Source organism: Hemitrygon akajei, chromosome 8 (genome assembly GCF_048418815.1).
Source record: "Hemitrygon akajei chromosome 8, sHemAka1.3, whole genome shotgun sequence".
NCBI classification, from domain to species: Eukaryota; Metazoa; Chordata; class Chondrichthyes; order Myliobatiformes; family Dasyatidae; genus Hemitrygon; species Hemitrygon akajei.
In genome coordinates this window covers 78304808-78325383 of record NC_133131.1, presented here as the reverse complement: position 1 = coordinate 78325383, position 20576 = coordinate 78304808, and the positions used below count along the sequence as shown (strand labels likewise).

The following is a 20576-nucleotide window of genomic DNA, read 5'->3' as shown; positions in this document are numbered from 1 at the left end:
GATGGAAAGTCCGCCAGGATTCTGGTGAATTCGTTGTCCGACAGTGTGATGGAGTCCAGGTGTGGGACCAGCAACTTGGCTTCACCCAGGGAGAATGTCTGGAAAGTCTTGGCATGTACCAGTCTTTTCCCTTGCAAGTCGACCAGCAGGCTGTGAGATCGCTAGAAGTCCGCCCCCAGGAGTGGTTGGGCCACGGCGGCCAGTGTGAAGTCCCACGTGAACCGGCTGGCGCCGAACTGCAGCTGCACTGTGCGGGTGCCGTAGGTCCGTATCGTGCTGCCGTTTGTGGCCCTCAGGGTGGGTCCTGGCTTCCTGTTGCGGGTGTCGTACCCTGTTGGGGGCAAGACGCTGATTTCTGCTCCGGTGTTAATCAAGAAGCGGCGTCCCGACTGTTTGTCCCAGATGTACAAGAGGCTGTCCTGGTGGCCAGCCGCCATAGTCATTAGCGGCAGCTGGCCCTGGCCCTGGCCCTTGCAGGGCGGGCGACAACGGCGGGCTTCTGTGCCCCACCGCTGGTGGTAGAAACACCACTGTTCACTGGCCTCCTCACTCCTACCTCTGTGTTGTGTGTGCCCCCCTGCCGGGCCTGGTCTGGTCCGCTGTTGGGCGCGTGGCCTGGTAATCTGACCGACGGATGCCACGCTCTCCCTCTTGGCTTTCCACAGCACGTCTGCCCGGGCCACCACCTTCCGGGGGTCGCTGAAATCTGCGTCGGCAGCAGCAGATGTATGTCCTCGGGCAGTCGCTCTAGGAACGCTTGCTCGAACATGAGGCAGGGCTTGTGTCCGTCAGCCAGGGCCAGCATCTCGTTCATCAATGCTGATGGCAGTCTGTCTTCCAAACTGTCCAGGTGAAGCAGGCGGGCACCCCGCTCACGCTGTGAGAGGCCAAAGGTCCCAATGAGCAGCGCTTTGAATGCTTCATATTTGCCTTCTTCTGGGGGTGACTGTATGAAATCTGCAACCTGGGTGGCCGTCTCCTGGTCAAGAGCACTCACCACGTGGTAGTAACGCGTGGAATCAGAAGTTATCTGCTGAATCTGGAACTGGGCTTCTGCTTGGCTAAACCACACGCGTAGTCGCAGCGTCCAGAAAGTCGGCAGTTTTAGCAAAACTGCGTGAACAGTTGAAGAGTCTTTGGTCCAAATCCCGTTTGGACCGTCGGGGTCACCAATGTAGCGATGTGCTACACACAGCGCTGAAATAACGACACGCAGTGGGTAAGTCGTTTCGAGACTAGTTTATTCAAACTTCGCGGCGCTGGCGTTTAATCCCTAGCGCCCACCCTCTCCGGGCAGAAATGACGTCAGAGGTGCATTACCAAAGTCTCCCCCCCCCGCGCACTGGTTATTTGTGAGCCAGTTCACCTGCGCAGAAAGTGGGTCGCCACAGGACCTCATTTGGCTTTGTGTGATAGTTTTCAAGGCAGCTTATAGTTCAGAAATTAGAAGAGGCAGAGGACAGTCTTCTAGATGGTCACCAGTGATAACTGTGAAGGAAAGGGAAGGGATTCCCTAGCTATGCTGAACAGTTAGTATGGACACAGGGATATGACAGTCCCTCTTAGCTAGCCAATGGAGGAGCATCATTGAGTTCAATCTCAAAGACCACCGACAGTTGAGAGAAGTGAAAAGAATGTCCTGTTTGACACTCTCCACCATTTTATGTTCAGCCAGTTTGTTCCAGTTTATATCACACTCTTCACATGGTCTGTCCCAGTTTACATCACACTCTTCACCCGGTCTATTCCAGTTTATAATGGCACCCCTCACCCAATCTGTCCTACTTCATATTGGCACACTTCACTGGTCTGTTGCAGTTTATATTGGTACTGATTACCCGGTCTGTCCCAGTTTATATTGGTACTGATTACCCGGTCTGTTCCAGTTTATATTGGTACTGATTACCCAGTCTGTTCCAGTTTATGTTGGTATTCTTTACCCAGTCTGTCCCAGTTTATATTGGTACTGATTACCCGGTCTGTCCCAGTTTATATTGGTACTGATTACCCAGTCTGTTCCAGTTTATATTGGTACTGATTACCCGGTCTGTTCCAGTTTATATTGGTACTGATTACCCAGTCTGTTCCAGTTTATATTGGTACTGATTACCCAGTCTGTTCCAGTTTATATTGGTACTCTTTGTACCTTTGCTGAGCTTATACCAGAACTTCATCTTGTTTCTCGAGCTGCTTAGTTCTTTGCTGACATTCTACTCTCATTTCTTTTGTCCTTTCAGCCACATACTGATTTCTTGAATCTATCATGATACTCCAGCAAACTGTCAATCCTGCCGAAATAGCAGGATGGAGCAGCGAAGGCTCCAGATACTCATATCTAAATGAAAACTCTATGGGTAAAATTTCCACGGTCTGCATTCTTTGTGTGTGTGTGTGTGTGTGTGTGTGTGTGTGTGTGTGTGTGTGTGTGTGTGTGTGTGTGTGTGTGTGTGTGTGTGTGTGTGTGTGTGTGTGTGTGTGTGTGTGTGTGTGTGTGTGTGTGTGTGTGTGTGTGTGTGTGTGTGTGTAGTTTACCCCAGAGTTTGGATAAAACAATGGATGATTCCAGTCTCTGGTCCTGCAGCCTGTTTAAAATTTTAAAGCCTTTGGATAACCATTGTATTACCTTTGTAGTTTTTCTTTCACACTTGTAATCCCAGCTATTTACAATTTATACCACAAAGAGACAGAGAGCTTTGAGAGTCAAAGGTCAGTCAGCAGAAAACAAATCTGCTTTTTCTTTGTTAATCTCTTGACAGCTGGGTTTAAAAAAAGATTTAAATCCTGGATGGTTTTGTCTCCGAGACTGGGCAGTGAAAAAAGGGTTTAAATATTGGAGAGTCCCAGAATCCACAATTGGACAAGCCTCAATTAGACAATGCATGCCTGTGACAAGTTAAGCCCCGGCTTTGATACAAACCCAGTCAAAAGCTAAGGATGCATTTGTATTATTCCATTGCTCTCACTGTGACATCCTGTCCAACTGATGCTTTCATTATTTTGTACAATACAAGGTGGATCCAAGGGCTCTAAAAGGCTGCAAATGCTGGGACCCATTGACATTGTCATGAGTTCTTGAGACCTGATTCCAAACTAAGCAAACTGAAGGAAATGGGTCAGGGGCTGATACAAAACATTGGATAGATTAGCAATGATCTGATCGGTGGAACAGACTCTGAATCAGGTTTAATATCACGGGCATATGCCGTGAAGCTTGTCGTTATGCCGCAGCAGCACAGTGCATGACACAATAATAGAAACCTGTATATTACAGTGAAAAGTATTATATTTTAAAAAAGTTAAATGAATTAAGCAGTGCAAAAAGAGAAAACAAAAGTAATGAGGTACTGTTCAGTGTCCATTTAGAAATCGGATGGCAGAGGGGAAGAAGCTCTTCCTGAATCACTGAGTGTGTGCCTTCAGGCTCCCGATAGTAGCAATGAGAAAGGGCATGTCCTGGTGATAGTGGTCCTTAGTGATAGATGTCAAGCGGCTGAATGGCCTCTCCCCCTTCTATGATTTCTTGATCATACATCAGTTCTGATCTACTGGTGTAATCAGCTTTTCTATTTAAGCTCTCGTAGGCGAGTGATGTGCATCTCCAAAAGCGGATCTGCATGGCTGATGAAATTTCAGATTAGAGAGAGGGCACCTTTTTGTAATTAATGAGATGTCTGCCCAGGGAATGTGGGGGAGGCAGACTGTGTTGTATGGACCTCCACCTCATTAATTCCCCGACGAGGGAGGAAAGCTGATGCAGAGTTGAAGAATAATGACTTTCTTTGGAGATAGGCAGTAACCTCAAGGTCTGTTCAGTCCTCTGGACAGCTCTGCAGGGGTCTGCCACCTGACACCATGCTGAAGTTAACTCACATTCTACAGAACAAACCTGAACCGTACTGTTACTTCATGAGTAATTCTTGCTTTGCTGAATAATTAACTATTCTGCAACTACAGAGGGAATAAGCACATTTTTCCCTCACTGACTCAAACAGAAAATTTGCACAGCAAAACTCATGCACATTCAGAAATCCCAGTGGTTTGGCAGCCAGCTCCCCAGCTTTGGATTCAACGTTCTCTCTTACATTTCACTGGGATCTATGGTTCACATTTCTGCTCACAAACTCAGCTCCCACACTCCCTTTAAACTCACCTGGGTCTGTTTCCCATGAAAACTACCCAGCTCTTAATTCCCACGCTCTCTTCAAATTTACTGGTTAACTGGACAATTTATTATTCCAGCAGGGAACATATGAAAGAGAGAAAAGAAAGAAAGGTGTGTTGGATAATTAACAGGAAATAACATCCAATAGCTTGTAAAATCTACTAGACTACCAGATTAATAGAGCTTTACTGTACTCCGTATATTGAGTAAAAAGAAGATCAGCTTTATTTTTCACATATACATTAAAACTAGCAGTCAAGTGAGTCATTTGGTGTCAAATTAAATCAGTGAGGATTGTGCTGGGGGAGCCCGCAAGTGTACCCATGCTTCAGGTGCCAGTGTAACATTCTCACAACTTACTAACTTGCTTAGCCCACTGCTCTACTCCCTCTGCACCGCTCAAATGCCGTCTATGAATTTGCTGACTATACACCCATTGTTGGCAGAATCTCAGATGGTGACGAGAGGACGTACAGGAGTGAGGTATACCAGCTAATTGAGTTGTGTCGCAGCAACAACCTTGAACTCAATGTCAAGACCAAAGAGCTGAATGCGGACTTGAGAAAGGGGAAGATGAGGGAATACACAGCAGTCCTCGTAGAGGGATCAGAGGTGGAGAAGGTGAACAATTTCAAGTTCCTAGGTGTCAATATCTCTGAGGATCTAACCTGGTCCCAACATATTGATGCAGCTACGGAGAAGGCACAACAGTGGCTATATTTCATTAGGAGTTTGAGGAGATTTGGCAGGTCACTAAAAACACTCAAGTTTCAACATGGACAGTATTCTAACTGGCTGCATCGCTGTTTGGTATGGGGGGGGCGGGGGTTTTTGTACTGCACAGGACTGAAGTAAGCTGCAGAGTTGTAAATTAGTCAGCTGCAGCATGGGCACTTGCTTCCATCACATCCAGGGCATCTTCAAGGAGCGATGTTTCAAAAAGGCGGCATCCATCACCCAGGACATGCCCTCTTCTCAATGCTACTATCAGGAAGGAGGTGCAGGAGCCTGAAGACACTCACTCAATGATTCAGGAATAGCTTCTTCCCCTTTGCCATCAGATTTCTGAATGGACATTAAACCCATGAACACTACCCCATTACTTTTTTGTTTCTATTTTTTGCACTACTTATTTAATTGAACTAGTTAATATATACATATTGTATTTACTGTAATTCAGTTTTGTCTCTAATATGTATTGCATTGTACTGCTATTGCAAAGTTAACAAATTTCATGACATATGCCAGTGATGTTAAATTTGATTCTGACAACTCAAACCGTACATTTTTGGACTGTGGGAGGAAACTGGAGCACCTGTAAGTAACCCACGTGGTCACAGGCATTCAAATTCCTTACAGACAGTGAGCAACAGGAATTCAACCTCAATCTTACAGCCAGTGCTGTGAAGTGTTGCACTAATTGCTACCCTACCATGCCACCCATTAATAATTGGTCTTCTGAGTAAACAGCTAGCTAACAATAATGAGGAAAGTCGGTACAGTTGCAATGAATAGTTGTGTAGAATTAATAGCTCTTCAGCAGTAAGTATTATTGAGCATGGAAACAGAACCTTGTGCCCAACTCATCCTTATCATCCCAATTGTCTTCATAAGCTAGTCTTACTTGCAAGAGTAAGTCTGTGGATGCTGGAACACAGACAAATAAACCCAGCAGGTCAGGCAGCGTCAATGGAAATGAATAAACAGTCGTCATTTTGGGCCACGACCCTTCTTCAGGACTGAGAAGGAAGGGGGAGGAAGTCAGAATAAAAAGGAGGAGGGAGGGGAAGGAGAATCATTAGAAGGTGATAGGTGAAGTCAGGTGAAGGGTTAAGGGCTGGAGAGGAAGGAATCTGAGAGTGGACCATAGAGAAAGGGAAGGAGGTCCATTTTGCCTGTTTGGCCCATATCCCTCTCAACATTTTCTATCCACGTACTTGATTCAATACCTTTCAAACATTGTAATTGTACCTCAGAATCAGAATCAGGTTTATTATCAGGTATGTGACGTGAAATTTGTTACCTTAGCAGCAGCAGTTCAATGCAATACATAATATAGAAGAGAAAAATATAACAAAAATAATAATAAATAAATAAATCAGTTACAGTATATGTATATTGAATAGATTAAAATACGTTAAATATGTTATCACCAATCCGCACAGATTGTGGTCTTCCAGTTAGGAAGTCAAGGATCCAATTGTAGACGGAGGTACAGAGGCCCAGGTTATATAACTTCTCAATCAGGATTGTGGGAATGATGGTATTAAATGCTGAGCTATAGTCAAAGAACATAAGTGTTTGTGTTGTCCAGGTGGTCTAAAGTCATGTAGAGAGCCATTGAGATTGTGTCTGCCATTGACCTATTGTGGCGATAGGCAAATTGCAATGGGTCCAGGTCCTTGCTGAGGCAGGAGTTCAGTCTAGTCATGACCAACCACTCAAAACATTTCATCACTGTAGATGTGAGTGCTACCAGGCGATAGTCCTTAAGGCAGCTCATATTATTCTTCTTAGGCACTGGTATAATTGTTGCCTTTTTGAAGCAAGTGAGAACTTCCGCCCATAGCAGTGAGAGGTTGAAAATGTCCTTGAATACTCCTGCTAGTTGGTTGACACAGGTTTCCAGAGCCTTACCAGATATTCCATCAGGACCTTCTGCCTGTGAGGGTTCACTCTCTTTAACGACAGCCTAACATTGGCCTCAAGAATGTCCCCTGGAAGCTTGCTCCATATATGTCCCTTTTAAATCCTTCCCCCACTCTCTTTAAATCCATGTTCTTCATTATGGAAGCAACACACACAAAATGCTGGAGGAACTCAGCAGGCCAGGCAGTATCTATGGAAAAAAAATACAGTCAAAGTTTCAGGCTGAGACCCTTTGGCAGAACTGGAGAAAAAAAGATGAGTAGATTTAGAAGGTGGGGGGAGGGGACAGACAGACAGACAGGCATACTTTATTGATCCCGAGGGAAATTGAGTTTCGTTACAGTCGCACCAACCAAGAATAGTGTAGAAATATAGCAATATAAAACCATAAATAATTAAATAATAATGTAAATTATTCCAAGTGGAAATAAGTCCAGGACCAGCCTATTGGCTCAGGGTGTCTGACACTCCGAGGGAGGAGTTGTAAAGTTTGATTGCCACAGGCAGGAATGACTTCCTATGATGCCCAGTGTTGCATCTCGGTGGAATGAGTCTCTGGCTGAATGTATTCCTGTGCTTAACCAGTACATTATGGAGTGGATGGAAGTCATTGTCCAAGATGGCATGCAACTTGGACAGCATCCTCTTTTCAGACACCACCGTCAGAGAGTCCAGTTCAACCCACAACATCACTGGCCTTGCGAATGAGTTTGCTGATTATGTTGGTGTCTGCTACCCTCAGCCTGCTGCCCCAGCACACAACAGCAAACATGATAGCACTGGCCACCACAGCCTCGTAGAACATCCTCAGCATTGTCCGACAGATGTTAAAGGACCTCAGTCTCCTCAGGAAGTAGAGACGGCTCTGACCCTTCTTGTAGACAGCCTCAGTGTTCTTTGACCAGTCCAGTTTATTGTCAATTCGTATCCCCAGGTATTTGTAATCCACCATGTCCACACTGACCCCTTGGATGGAAACAGGGGTCACCGGTGCCTTAGCCCTCCTCAGGTCCACCACCAGCTCCTTAGTCTTTTTCACATTAAGCTGCAGATGATTCTGCTCCACCATGTGACAAAGTTTCCTACCGTAGCCCTGTACTCCACCTCATCTCCCTTGCTGATGCATCCAACTATGGCAGAGTCATCAGAAAACTTCTGAAGATGGCAAGACTCTGTGTTGTAGTTGAAGTCTGAGGTGTAGATGGTGAAGAGAAAGGGAGACAGGACAGTCCCCTGTGGAGCCCCAGTGCTGCTGACCACTCTGTCTGACACACAGTGTTGCAAGCGCACGTACTGTGGTCTGCCAGTCAGGTAATCAATAATCCATGACACCAGGGAAGCATCCACCTGCATCACTGTCAGCTTCTCACCCGGCAGAGCAGGGCGGATGGTGTTGAACGCACTGGAGAAGTCAAAAAACATGACCATCACAGTGCTTGCCGGCTTGTCCAGGTGGGTGTAGACACGGTTCAGCAGGTAGACGATGGCATCCTCAACTTCTAGTCGGGTCTGGTAGGCGAACTGGAGGGGGTCTAAGTGTGGCCTAACCATAGGCCGGAGCTGCTCTAGAACAAGTCTCTCCATGATGTGGGAGGTCAATGTCACCAGTCTGTAGTCATTGGAGCCACTGGGGCTTTGGTACAGGAATGAGGCAGGACATCTTCCACAGCACAGAAACCCTCTGGAGACTCAGGCTCAGGTTGAAGACATGGTGAAGTACTCCACATAGCTGGGGGCACAGGCTTTGAGCACCCTGGGGCTGACACCATCCAGGCCTGCAGCCTTGCTTGGGTGGAGACGTTTCAGCTGTCTTCTCACCTGTTCAGCTGTGAAGCCCACCGTGGTGGTTTCAGGTGGGGAAGGGGTGTAGTCATGAGAGCAGGGTGGGGGGCTGTGAGGAGGAGTAGGAGGGGAGAGTGGAGTATGTGTTGGTTGGGGGCCGACAACAGATGAATCATGTGGGGGATGGGCAGGGACCACAGTGTCAAATCTGTGACGGAAGGTATCAGTTTACTGAGTCAGGAGGGCTCCCAGTTTTGTTTTCTGCTTGTAAAACAGATGGTTCTTCACTAGTAACACAGACAAAATGCTGGAGTAACTCAGCAAGTCAGGCAGCTTCTATGGAAATGAATAGAGTCATTGTTTCGGGCTGAGACCCTTCATCGTGAGTCCTGATGAAGGGTCTCAGCTCAAAGCACTGACTCTTTATTCATTTCCACAGATGCTGCCTGACTTGCTGAGTTCCTCCAGCATTTTGTCTGTGTTGCTCTGGATGTGCAGCACCTGCACAATCTCTTGTGTTCACGTTGTTCACTGGAAGGTGATTGGACTCCTTCACAGAATAAGGATGGGCTTGTGTTGATGGGACAACAGATAATTGCTAGTCAACAATATCATTATGTGCTGTGTTGTATGATGTTGGCAATCATGGTCTCCATTACCATGATTGTTCTTGGCAATTTTTGCTACAGAAGCGGTTTCTTCTGGGCAGTGTCTTTACAAGATGGATGAACCCAGCCATTATCAATAGTCTTCAGAGGCTGTCTGCCTGGTAACAGTGGTCACATAACCAGGACTTGTGATCTGCACCAGCTGCTCATCCAACCATCCACTGCCTGCTCCCATGGCTTCATGTCACTCTGATTGTGGTGGGGGGCAAGCCGGTGCTACACTTTGCATAAGGGTGACCTGTAGGCTGACGGAGGACAATTAAAAGCTTGGACCAGGATGATGATCTGATTTAACATGAAAACAACCCCATCTTCGTTCTTCTGCAAACCCAGCATCACCAAATGTCATCAGTGATACCTGTTGACAGGGGTGAGGTGTTATCCTCAAGCATGAGACCTTAGTGGTCAGATTATACATACATAGCTATGGTGGCAGAGGAGGTGGTGAAATCAAACTTTGCAATGTATTTAGACAGACATTTTAACAAGCATGGAATAGAATGATATGGTCTTTGGGCCAATGGGATTAGTGTACATGGGTAAAAAGGTTGTCATGTATGTGGTGGGCTGAGGGGCCCATTTCTGTATTGTATGACTGTGTGTATGAAGATCACTTCTTTGGAGGGTGAAGAGCTCAGAGTAGTCAGTCCATGCAACAAGAACATTTCTCTCTGGATTCAGCTCGAAAGAAATGGCCTTCACTTATTTGAGACGTGTTTCTAATTTACTCCAACACTTGCCAATTTGATGAGGGGGCCTAGTAGGACAGTGGACTATCTCATTCAAAACGTTTGTTTTAACATGAAGTATTGGTGTGGGCAAATGTAAGCAATTTGTTGAAGCAGTTACTAAGGCAATGAGAATGTGTTAAAATGATTAACATGGGTCTGGTGCACAAACTATGGTTAATCTCCTGGATACTGCTCAGAAAAATTAGTGAGGCATTTAAAAAATATTATTCTGAAAGTTATAAAGCACTTTTGTAGAACTGTACTGCTCAGGAGTAGGCAGTTCGGCCCACAATATGTGTGTTGAACATGAATTAAACTGAAGCAACACACACAAAACACTGGAGGAATGCAGCATCTATGGAATGAATGAACAGTCGACGTTTTGGGCCGAGACCCTTCATCAGGACTGGACAGAAGGGGGAAGATGCTGGAGTAATAAAAGTGGGGAGAGGAGGAGGAGGATAGCTGGAGGCTGATAGGTGGGAAAGGTAAAGGGCTGGGAAGGAAGGAATCCGATAGGAGAGGAGAGTGGACCACAATTCCCGGATTTACAAAGTTATTACAGGAGACCACAGCTGGTGCAGTCTGAAAAACAAACTGCTGGAGGAACTCAGCCGGTCAAGCAGCATCTGTCAGGGAAAGAACTTTGGTGGAAAGCCTTTCATTAGGACTGAAAGTGGAGAGGGAGATGACCAGTACAAAGAGGAGATGGGGGTGGTGAGACAGGAGCCTGGTGTGGAGGAGTGATGGACAAGTTACAATGGGTGGGGGACAGGGGGGAGGGGGGAGGCACGGAGCTGAGAGAGAGAAGCAGATCAGTGATGGGTGGAGCTGACAAAAAAAAAAGAAATAGAGGCAAATTGAAAACACAGCAATCTGTAACTTCAGAAAATGCCCAGAGAGAACTAATTCCTTCCAGTTCTCCATGGGAATCTTTGCTTCAGGTAACCCCACCAGAACTGGGTAACCAGAGACAATTCCCTGAGTTTGGCACGGGAGATGTGCTAGTAATTATAAGTTACCCCTCATTACAATGCACCTGGGAAAGTCTGAGGAAGTTGGTGGGCAATTTGAGAGAGAATGGGTGACAGAGTGATGTGGGAGAATGGGAAACAAGGCCATGCTCTGAGAGCTAGCTTAGGCTTGAAAAGCTGAACCTTTCCTTCCATATGAACTGAAAGAATACGAGTGTCACAGCCATTCTCATTCACCAGCCGCCAGTAGATCCTGGCTCGTTATTTTTCTTAACAGCTTGGTTTTTATTTTGCCATCAGCCCTGACCACTGAAGAGGCAGGATAGCAAGAACCAAGAACCAGATAGTTTACCTGTGGTCGGCGCTGTAGTCCACATCAGTGGGTGGGACGTTGTGTTCATTCGGGGGTGGAAAGCTGCTGGTGGTAGTGGAACTGGTTCTCAACGTGATTGAGGTCATGAGAAGAAGTGGAGAAAAACTCTTTAAGAATTGGAGGGTAGGAGTGCTTTGGAAATCGACCCCTAACCAGCACAATAGGGCCAGCAGTTGGATATCCTGCCTCTTCAGTCTATTACTCTAATCCATGGTTGGGTGGTATCTCAGTCCTTCCCGCCTCTACACTAAACACTTTGTTATGTTCATCGAACTGCAGTACATTGATCGCAGAAAATGTTGGTTGTCACAGACTTTTGGGGCAGAATGTCTGGTGACCCAGCAGACCACAGACTAGACACTGGTGCTATATTATGGAAAATCAGCTTCTCCCAGAGTGCAGCAAGTTTGTGCCCAGCAGATAATTTGCCCCCTGACTTTCCAATGGGATTTATGTTTCCACATGTAGAATTCCCTCTAATGACGTCAACAGTGACACAAAGTTTAACGCTAGAGAGATTTTCAACCACGGTGACCTGGTCTGATAGGTGACCAATGTATATCTGCAGAACCATCACATTTTACCTGCCCCTTCTGCTATGGGCCAACAAGATTTTTATCCGCATTGTTTGATTGCGAAATGTGGTAAAAAAACAATCTGTCCCATCTCTATCAATTCAAACTTTAACCTCACATTTCTTCTCTTTTCCCAGGTTCAGTCTTCACACAACAAGAGTGACCTCAACATCCGGACTGATGATCTTCATGAAGGCCTGACATCGGATCTTCCCTTCCTCCCTCCCCGCTCCCCACTGCTGGTGGGAGCTTCAGATCATGGAATTGAAGGTGTGGGTGGACGGGGTTCAGCGAGTGGTCTGTGGCGTCAGTGAGAAGACAACATGCCAGGAGGTGGTCATTGCTTTGGCTCAGGCCATGGGTAAGGACAAGGCCTTTCCAGCCGGTTGTGAAAAATTTCTGGAAGGAGCCAACATAATCATGAGTACCAAATGTACAGGTTCACCCTCTCAAAAGGCATGTGGAGTGGGGGGCTTTTTGTACCTCAGAAAAGAATGTTGCACTGGATTGCTGTGGATTTTATTCCAGCCTGCAAAGAGTTTTGTCAGGGGTGGGATAGGGTGGAGAGAGTGTGAATTTCAAGCTGAGTGGGCACCAACACATAATCATCCATTTACACTATCAATTCCATTTTAAGATTCCCAAGTTCCCGTAACTCTCCCTCCCCACCCCCCACCATTTTCTACCTTTTTTGAGAAATTTACCATGGCCAATTAACTTATGGGCCTCCACCCACATGGTCACAAGAAACAGCCAAGGTCAGGATTGAACTAGGATAATCAGATCCCCGAAGCAGCTGCCTCTCTCCATTACCTGTAACTTGGAACCCCTTTGGAAAGACAGCCGAAGAAACAAAAATCAGTCACGTGGCACAGGAGAGGCCATTTAGCCCACTCTAGCTAGTTAATTATTTCAAAGTTCCTTCCAGTTTATCCCATTTCCTTACTATCCCCACAGTAACTCAAGCATAATAACCAGCCTGAACTGCAGTGCCTTAGCTTGAACTCAATTTGCTAAGTGAAGCGCAGAGCGTTTACGAGTCTGGTGACAAGCTAAGGAGCGAGTGGAGAATGGGATTAGACTAGATGGGTATTGAAAGGGAAGAAAATGAGGACAAAGTGAAATTAAACAAGACAGGGCTGCAGTCAAACTGGGAATATCTCCATAGAGAGTGAAGTGCAAGAAAAATGCTCGTAGAAGTGACAGAGCAGCCTGAATGAAGGTATACTCTCACTGTTTGGTCCAAATGCCCATCAGATGATGTGTAGGGCTATAGGGAGACAGAGAGATAGCTGACTCCCTATCCTCACACAGAATCCAAACCAGCTTCATTACTACTGACATGGGTCGTGAAATTCATTGTTTTGTGGCAGCAATACATTAAAATATTACTGTAAGCTACAATAAAAATAAACAAAATCAGTAAATAGTGAGAAGATGAATGGAGAGGTGATGTACATGGGTTCACAGCCCACTCAGAAATCTGATGGCAGAGGGGAAGAAGCTGTTCCTAAAATATTGAGTTTGGGTCTTCAGGCTCCTGTACCTTCTTCCCCTCTGATGGTAGCAATGAGAAGAGATCATGTCCTAGATGGTGGGGGTCTTTAACGATGGATGCTGCCTTTTTTGGGGCACCACCTTTTGAAGCTGTCCTTAATTACAGGGCATGATAATGACCTTTCTACACGTACTCCCTCATGAATAAGTCCGGGGATTTTATTACAGTTTGCAGCCTCACTGTGCCATGGCAAGAGGCCTAAATTGTGGTCTTTCTCCTTAAAGCCTGTGTAATGGCAGCAACAAGCCGCAGTGTATCCCTCAGCACCTAGGCCTGGTGCGTGCCAATAACAATCAGTCCAGTGAGCTTCAGACAAACCACAGTGGCTCCATCGTGTAGTACTGATGTTTGTTCAGTGTGGGTCCCTAGGAAGAGCTTACAGAACAGACTCCTGTGTCACACAGCTCCACGGGATGAACCTCGATGAGACCGCCGTGTGTCTCTCACCCAAAGTTTTGGCAAATGCATATTCCAGTAAAAGAAGATTGATAGTCCTCGGTGCTGACAACCAGACTGAGGCTTGTAGTGATACCGAGAAGATGGCTGTGCATAAACATACTAATGGGGGAGGGCCTTCCTCACAACCGGTAGGTATGTCAAGGTCGAGAGAAGATAAAATCGTTAATTATCACGATCGGTTGCTACTACAGGCACCACAGAGAAACAGTAGTGAGATCATGGACCATGTATGATTACAGAGCATGAGCTGTGTGCTATTAGGGTGGATAAAGCACAGGGGCCTGACAAAGTGTTCCACTGGACCCTGTGGGCGGTTAGTGCAGAAGTTGCAGGGGCCCGAGCTGAGATAGTTAAAATGTCCTTAGCCACAAGTGAGGTGCTGGAGGATTGGAGGGCAGCTGATGTTGATCCGTTGTTTAAGAAAGGCTCTGGTATAAGTCAAGAAACTACAGACGGCTGAGCCTGATATCAGTAGTAGTAAAGCTATTGGAAGATATTCTAAGGGACTGGATTTGGACTAACAGGGCTTTGATTAGGGATCATCAACCTGGCCTTGTGGTTGATTAGGTCACATCCAACCAATTTTATAAGTTTTTTTGAAGAGGTTACCAGGAAAGTTGATGAAGGAAAGGCAGTGGATGTTGTCTACATGGACTTACTCCTTCCTCTCCCCATACCTTTTTGTTCTGGCTTCTTCCCACTTCCTTTCCAGCCCTGAGGACAGGTCTCAGTCTGAAAGGTCAACTGTCTCCTCAGGCCCCTGTGCCCCCTCCCTGATGGATGAAATGAGAAGAGGACATGTCCCAGAAGGTGATGTATGCCGTCTTGCTGAGAGGCCAACTTTGGAAAATATCCTCAAAGGTGGGGAGACGTGCCCATGATGGAGGGGGATGAGTCCACAACCTTCTGCAGACTCTTTCAACCAGTAGGGATAGACCATATCTGTGAAGGTCTAGTTCCAGACTGGCACAATGACTCTGGGATAATACTCAGCAAGGGAAGTTAGAGTGGGGACAGAGGCAACATTGTGGTCAGGTGATTCATCATTGAGCCAACCTCAACCCTCACTCAGATGACTCTTTAATAAGTACCCCACCTGGTTTGATTCACATCAATACCAGACACAAGGACCATGCCTTGCATGGTGTAACCATCGGAAGGGTGGACACTAAGAGATCTGTGCAATTCTGGACCACAATGTAATCAGCAAAATGCTTTTGATGGTGTAACCACTAAAATGCTGGCCATGATGTAACCATTACAATGCAGGACATCAAACATAGAAGAGTACAGCCCAGAAACAGGTCCTTCAGGCCAGCATGTCTGCCCCACCTGGATGCCCATTTAAACTAACCCCATCATGGTTAATGTCCATCCAATCCCTGTTTTTCCTTGTGCCGCACTTAAATGCCTCTTAAGTTTAGTATCTGTTTCCCCCACTTCCCCTAGCGGTGCAGTCTAGGCACCTGGCACTCTCCGTGTAAATCTCCTTAAAATCCCCCTCCCTCTCGCGTTAAACCTATGCCCTCGAATATTTGACGTTTCCACTCTGGACAAAAGACCAGGCTAACTTCGAAGATTCAAAATATATTTATTATCGAAGTATGTACGCAGCTTACAAATCTGAGATTTGTCCTCCCACAGGCAGCCACAAAACAAAGAAACACCACGTAACCTGTCAAGAAAACATCAATCACCCAACGCGCCAAAAAACAAACAATTGCGCAAACAGCAAGAAGGGAGTGGAAAACCAGGGGTGCAGTAGTGTTCAGTTCAGCACAACCAGCCCGCTGCGGGCTGCAGAGCAAAGCATTTTTCGCTGAAACCCCCCCCAGACTGCATCGATCCCCCTGATCAAACCACTCAAAAACAGCTAATAACGGAGTAACTAGAACCCAGGAACACATGCACCATGAACCACAAAGATCCCCAAAACGGGTCAGAGCCTTTCCGATCAATCCATGTGTCATGGATTGCCAGACTCCTACACTTCCCTCCGACAGCAGCTAGTGAGAGGGAGAGGGAGACCGATCGAATGCAGGCAGCCTGCTCGTTGTCGACTTCAACCTCGCTTGCCGCCTCAATCGGAGAAAAGCAATGGAGTCAATCATTTTGAACCCAGAATAGAGGCAGTTCATTCCAAGTACACATCACACAACTGGTGATGCATATTTAGAATAAGCTGCCAGAAGCAGTGGATAGGAACGGCTTGGAGGCCTGCGGGCCATATGTGGGTAGATGGGACTAGTTCACTGGACAAGATATGGCTGGTGAACCAAAGGGCCTTGTTCCATTCTGTATGACCCCATGACTCTGTCAAGTACCTGTGGATCCCATGTGGCCTAATATTCTAGGTTAGCCTACTATGAGGGACCTTGTCAGATGCTTTACTGAAATCCTTGTACACCACAGTCACTGTTGTGCAATCATCAATGACCTTTGTCTCCTCTTAAAAAGACCCAGTCAATTTCAACCTCCCCTGCACAAAGCCATGCTGATGGCAGATTTTCCTCAGGTTAGAGTAGGGTTCCTTCCAATCCTGACAAGAACGGCAAATTGAAATTTGCCATTCTTAATGACAAAGCTGACGTTGACAAATTTAGGCAAAAGCTATGTTCATTAATAATGATATTTCTTAAAAAATGTTTTCATTGTAGATAAGGTTTTAACTACTATTGATGGTCTTAAATAAACACAGCTGCTGCAGGATTCACAAAACTAGAATTAACTAGAGTGTGAGTGTGATTTGGCAAAATTCTAGCTGGTGAAAGGTTACAGTGAGAAGGCCGGAGAATAGGGTTTGAGAGGGATAGTAAATCAGTCTTGATCAAATGGCAGAGAAGACTAGATGGGCTGAATGGCTTAATTCTGCTCTTATGCCTATGGTCAATGGATAAGAACAATTGTCTGCAGCTGGTAAATCCATTTTGCCAGTCTCCCAAGCACTTGTTCATCTGTGCGGACAGTTCCTAAGGTAGGGAGAACCTGTATCGCTGCTGTAACCAGCTCATTGGTGGACACTGTTTAACCAGTAATACATTGGACACAGTGTACCAATTGCAGTTTGTTCATTCATTTGTTATCTGTCATGTCGTATGACATGGGTGATCATGGTCTTTCTGTGACCACGGTTATTCTTGGCAAATTTTTCTATGCAAGTGGCCTTCTTCTGGGCAGTGTCTTTACAAGACAGGTGATCCCAGCCATTACCAATACTCTTCAGAGATTGTCTGCTTGATGTCAGTAGTCACATAACCGGGACTTGTGATTTGCACCAGCTACTCATACCACCGTCCACCACCTGCTCCCAAGCCTCCAGGTTACCCCGATCGGGTGGGGGCTAAGCAGGTACTACACCTTGCCCAAGGGTGACGTATCTCCACACTGCCACCCAAATTGCAGTAGTGAATGCTATGAAACCAGGTCAATGCTGGACACGGATTGTTCAATGCGATCGTATACACAGTTCAATGCTGGACACGGATTGTTCAATGCGATCGTATACACAGGTCAATGCTGGACACGGATTGTTTAATGCGATCGTATACACAGGTCAATGCTGGACACGGATTGTTCAATGCGATCGTATACACAGGTCAATGCTGGACACGGATTGTTCAATGCGATCGTATACACAGGTCAATGCTGGACACGGATTGTTCAATGCGATCGTATACACAGGTCAATGCTGGACACGGATTGTTCAATGCGATCGTATACACAGGTCAATGCTGGACACGGATTGTTCAATGCGATCGTATACACAGGTCAATGCTGGACACGGATTGTACAATGCAATCATATACACAGGGCTCAGAGTAACCAAAACCTTCCAACCTCTTCCTTCTACAGGAACCTGATTTCTAGCAGCAGCACCAGGTCCCTCACCCTCATGCACAGTAAATGTCTGTTCCCCTCTTGCCAAGTTACACACAACTTTTAGACCGTTTGAATGGCAAAGTACTTTAAATGGCCATTCACCTCAGCTTCTTATTTGGGGTCTGCTAGATCCTTTTTAGTGAAGCCTCTAGGGCCCTGTGCGCCCAAGCACACTCAGGCCAGGTCATCTCTGAAATTGCACATACCCCACAATGTACTTACTTGTCCACTCATCTCAGAAACAAAATAAACAAGAAAAAGCTAGAATCTCTCAGGTGGACATGCAGCATCTGTGCTGAAAAAGCAGAGGTAACATTTCAAATTGAGGAAAGTGCTGACAAAGGGTCTTCTGTATGAAGTATTATCTCCGTTTCTCGTCTCACAGACGCTGCCTAAACTGGGGTATTGGCAGCAATTTCTGTTTTTGTTTCAGATTTCCAACATCTGCATTTGTTTTGGGTTTGATCTGGGCAGATATGTGGCTGCAGGGTTTGTTCATAGGGAAGGAACCTTAATGCAGAACTTCAATACGGAGCATCTAGGCCATTAATGAGGGACATCTAACATTTAAATACTTCCTTCTGGAGGACTGTCTAATCTACTTCTGACTACCTCCCTGAAACTAGGCATTTCTTTTCTTATTCTTCAGATTCAGATTCAGCTTATTGTCATTTAGAAACTACAAATGCAATGCAGTTAAAAAATGAGACAACGTTCCTCCAGAATGATATCACAAAAGCACATGACAAAACAGACTACACCAGAAAATCCACATAACATTTGGCAAGCCCCAATCCAGAGACCGGAGAGGCTGCTGCATATTAATATCACGCTACCGTCTTAGCACGTTCCCCGGAAAGGAGCTCCAAATCCACCAGACAAAACAAGACCAAAAACTAAAGCTACAAGACCTGCACAAAACCACATAGTTACAACAGTGCAAACAATAGCATAATTGATAAAAAACAGACCATGGGCACAGTAAAAATAGTCCAAAGATGTTAAAGGACTATAAGTTCAAAAGAAATCACCACAGTTTCCACAAGTCCCCAGGGCCCTGACAGACTCGCCATCCCACGCCAGCGGCAGAAGGGAGTACCCCCGCTATGGACTTCCACGGCGCCGCTCGACTCAGCCTTGCAGACGCAGCACACACTGAAAGCTCCGTCGAACCCAGCCTCGCAGTCGCAGCACACATTGAAAGGGACCTGACCACAGCGGACTCTGAGTCCGTCGAACCTCCGAGCCGACGACCATCCCCTCCGGCATAGCTTCTCCGAGCACCATCCCCTGCCGTATTAAGACGGCCCCGCCAACGGCCATCGGCAACGCGACCCCGAGGACTGGGGGCCTGTTCTTCCCAGCAAAGTCCCGGACCTCACAGCAGCAGCAGCAACGAAGAAGGTCTTCCTGGAGATTTCCCGATTTTCCTCCGTGCTCCCACGTCCATTTTCAATCGATTATGATTGCGCACAGCACCCCACTTCACAAATAACAGATAATCAGCTCCGGAGAGTGGCCACTGCAAGCACTCTGACAACTGGGCTACAGTCACTCACAAAGCAACCCAGTTCTGTTATGTTAAGGAAGTATCCGATGAGAAAAGTACCTCTGTTGTCACAGCGGGGGGGGGGGGGGTGGAAAACGATGAATAAAAGAGTTCTGTAATGTCCCTGCCTCCCAAGTCGCACAAATGAATCTAACCTCATATTTCATACTGTCTGTGTGTTTGGAATGGAATTGGACTTGGCTTATCATTGTCACACGTAACAAGATAGAGTGAAAAGCTTGTCATGTTCACACAGATCAATCATTATACAGTACATTGAGGCAGAACAAAGTAAAATGATAACTGAATGCAGAATAAAGTGTAACAGAAAGTGCAGAGCAGGTAAACAAGGTGCAAGATCATAATGAGGTAGACCGAGAGGTCAACAATCCATCTTTTTGTACTAGGGAACTATCTAATATTTTGATAACAATTGGGTAAGAGCTGTCTGGTGGTACGTGCTGTCAGGACTTCTGCCCAATGGAAGGGAAAATGTCCGGGGTGGGTGGGACCAGTAAACATGCTGGCTCTTTTACTGAGGCAGTGAGAAGCATAGACAGAAATCGCGGAAGGTAGGCTGGTCTCGATGGTGTTCTGAGCTGAGTCCTCAACTCTCTACAATTTATTACAGTCACAAGCAGAGCAGTTCCCAGACCAAACTGTACTGCACCCAGATAGGATGCCTTCTATGGTGCATCTATAAAAAATGGGTTGTTGGGGATTTGCTAGGTTCCTTGAGCTTCCTGAGGAAGCTGGTGTAAAGTGTAGATCTATTTTTTTAGAGCAATGACCCCCCCCACAAACCTTATTCCTGTGCAGGCGCATTGTTCTTTCCTTAATCTCTCTCTCTCTCCTCTCTCCCCCCTCCTCTCTCCCCTCTCCCCCTCCCCCCCCTCTCTCCCCTCCTCTCTCCCCTCCTCTCTCCCCTCCTCTCTTCCCCTCTCTCCCCCTCCCCCTCTTCTCTCCCCTCCTCTCGCCCCCTCCTCTCTCCCCTCTCCCCCTCTCCCCCTCCTCTCTCCCCTCTCCCCCTCTCCTCTCTCCCCCCTCTATGTGAATACACCAGTTAAAGCCATCTCCTGAGTGCATGCTTTTATTTAATCAATACAACAAATTGGCAACGAGTACGAACCTAAATGTCAGAAAATATCATGAACCGCACTGACAGTTGATGAATTTGATTTGATAGTGCCTATGAAGGCTGGGAGTCATATATCAAG

General features: G+C 46.3%; 1 protein-coding gene across 2 annotated transcripts in view; it reads left to right on the top strand.

Moving 5' to 3' along the window:
- Window positions 1–20576, top strand: part of LOC140732008 (ras association domain-containing protein 8-like) — a 116851-nt gene that overhangs the window by 28390 nt on the left and 67885 nt on the right. For both annotated transcript variants that reach the window (XM_073054076.1, XM_073054075.1), the window contains exon 2: window positions 12052–12275. In XM_073054076.1, the coding sequence (XP_072910177.1) occupies window positions 12173–12275 (103 nt within the window). In that variant the 5' untranslated portion in view covers window positions 12052–12172. The remainder of the gene's footprint in view (window positions 1–12051; window positions 12276–20576) is intronic.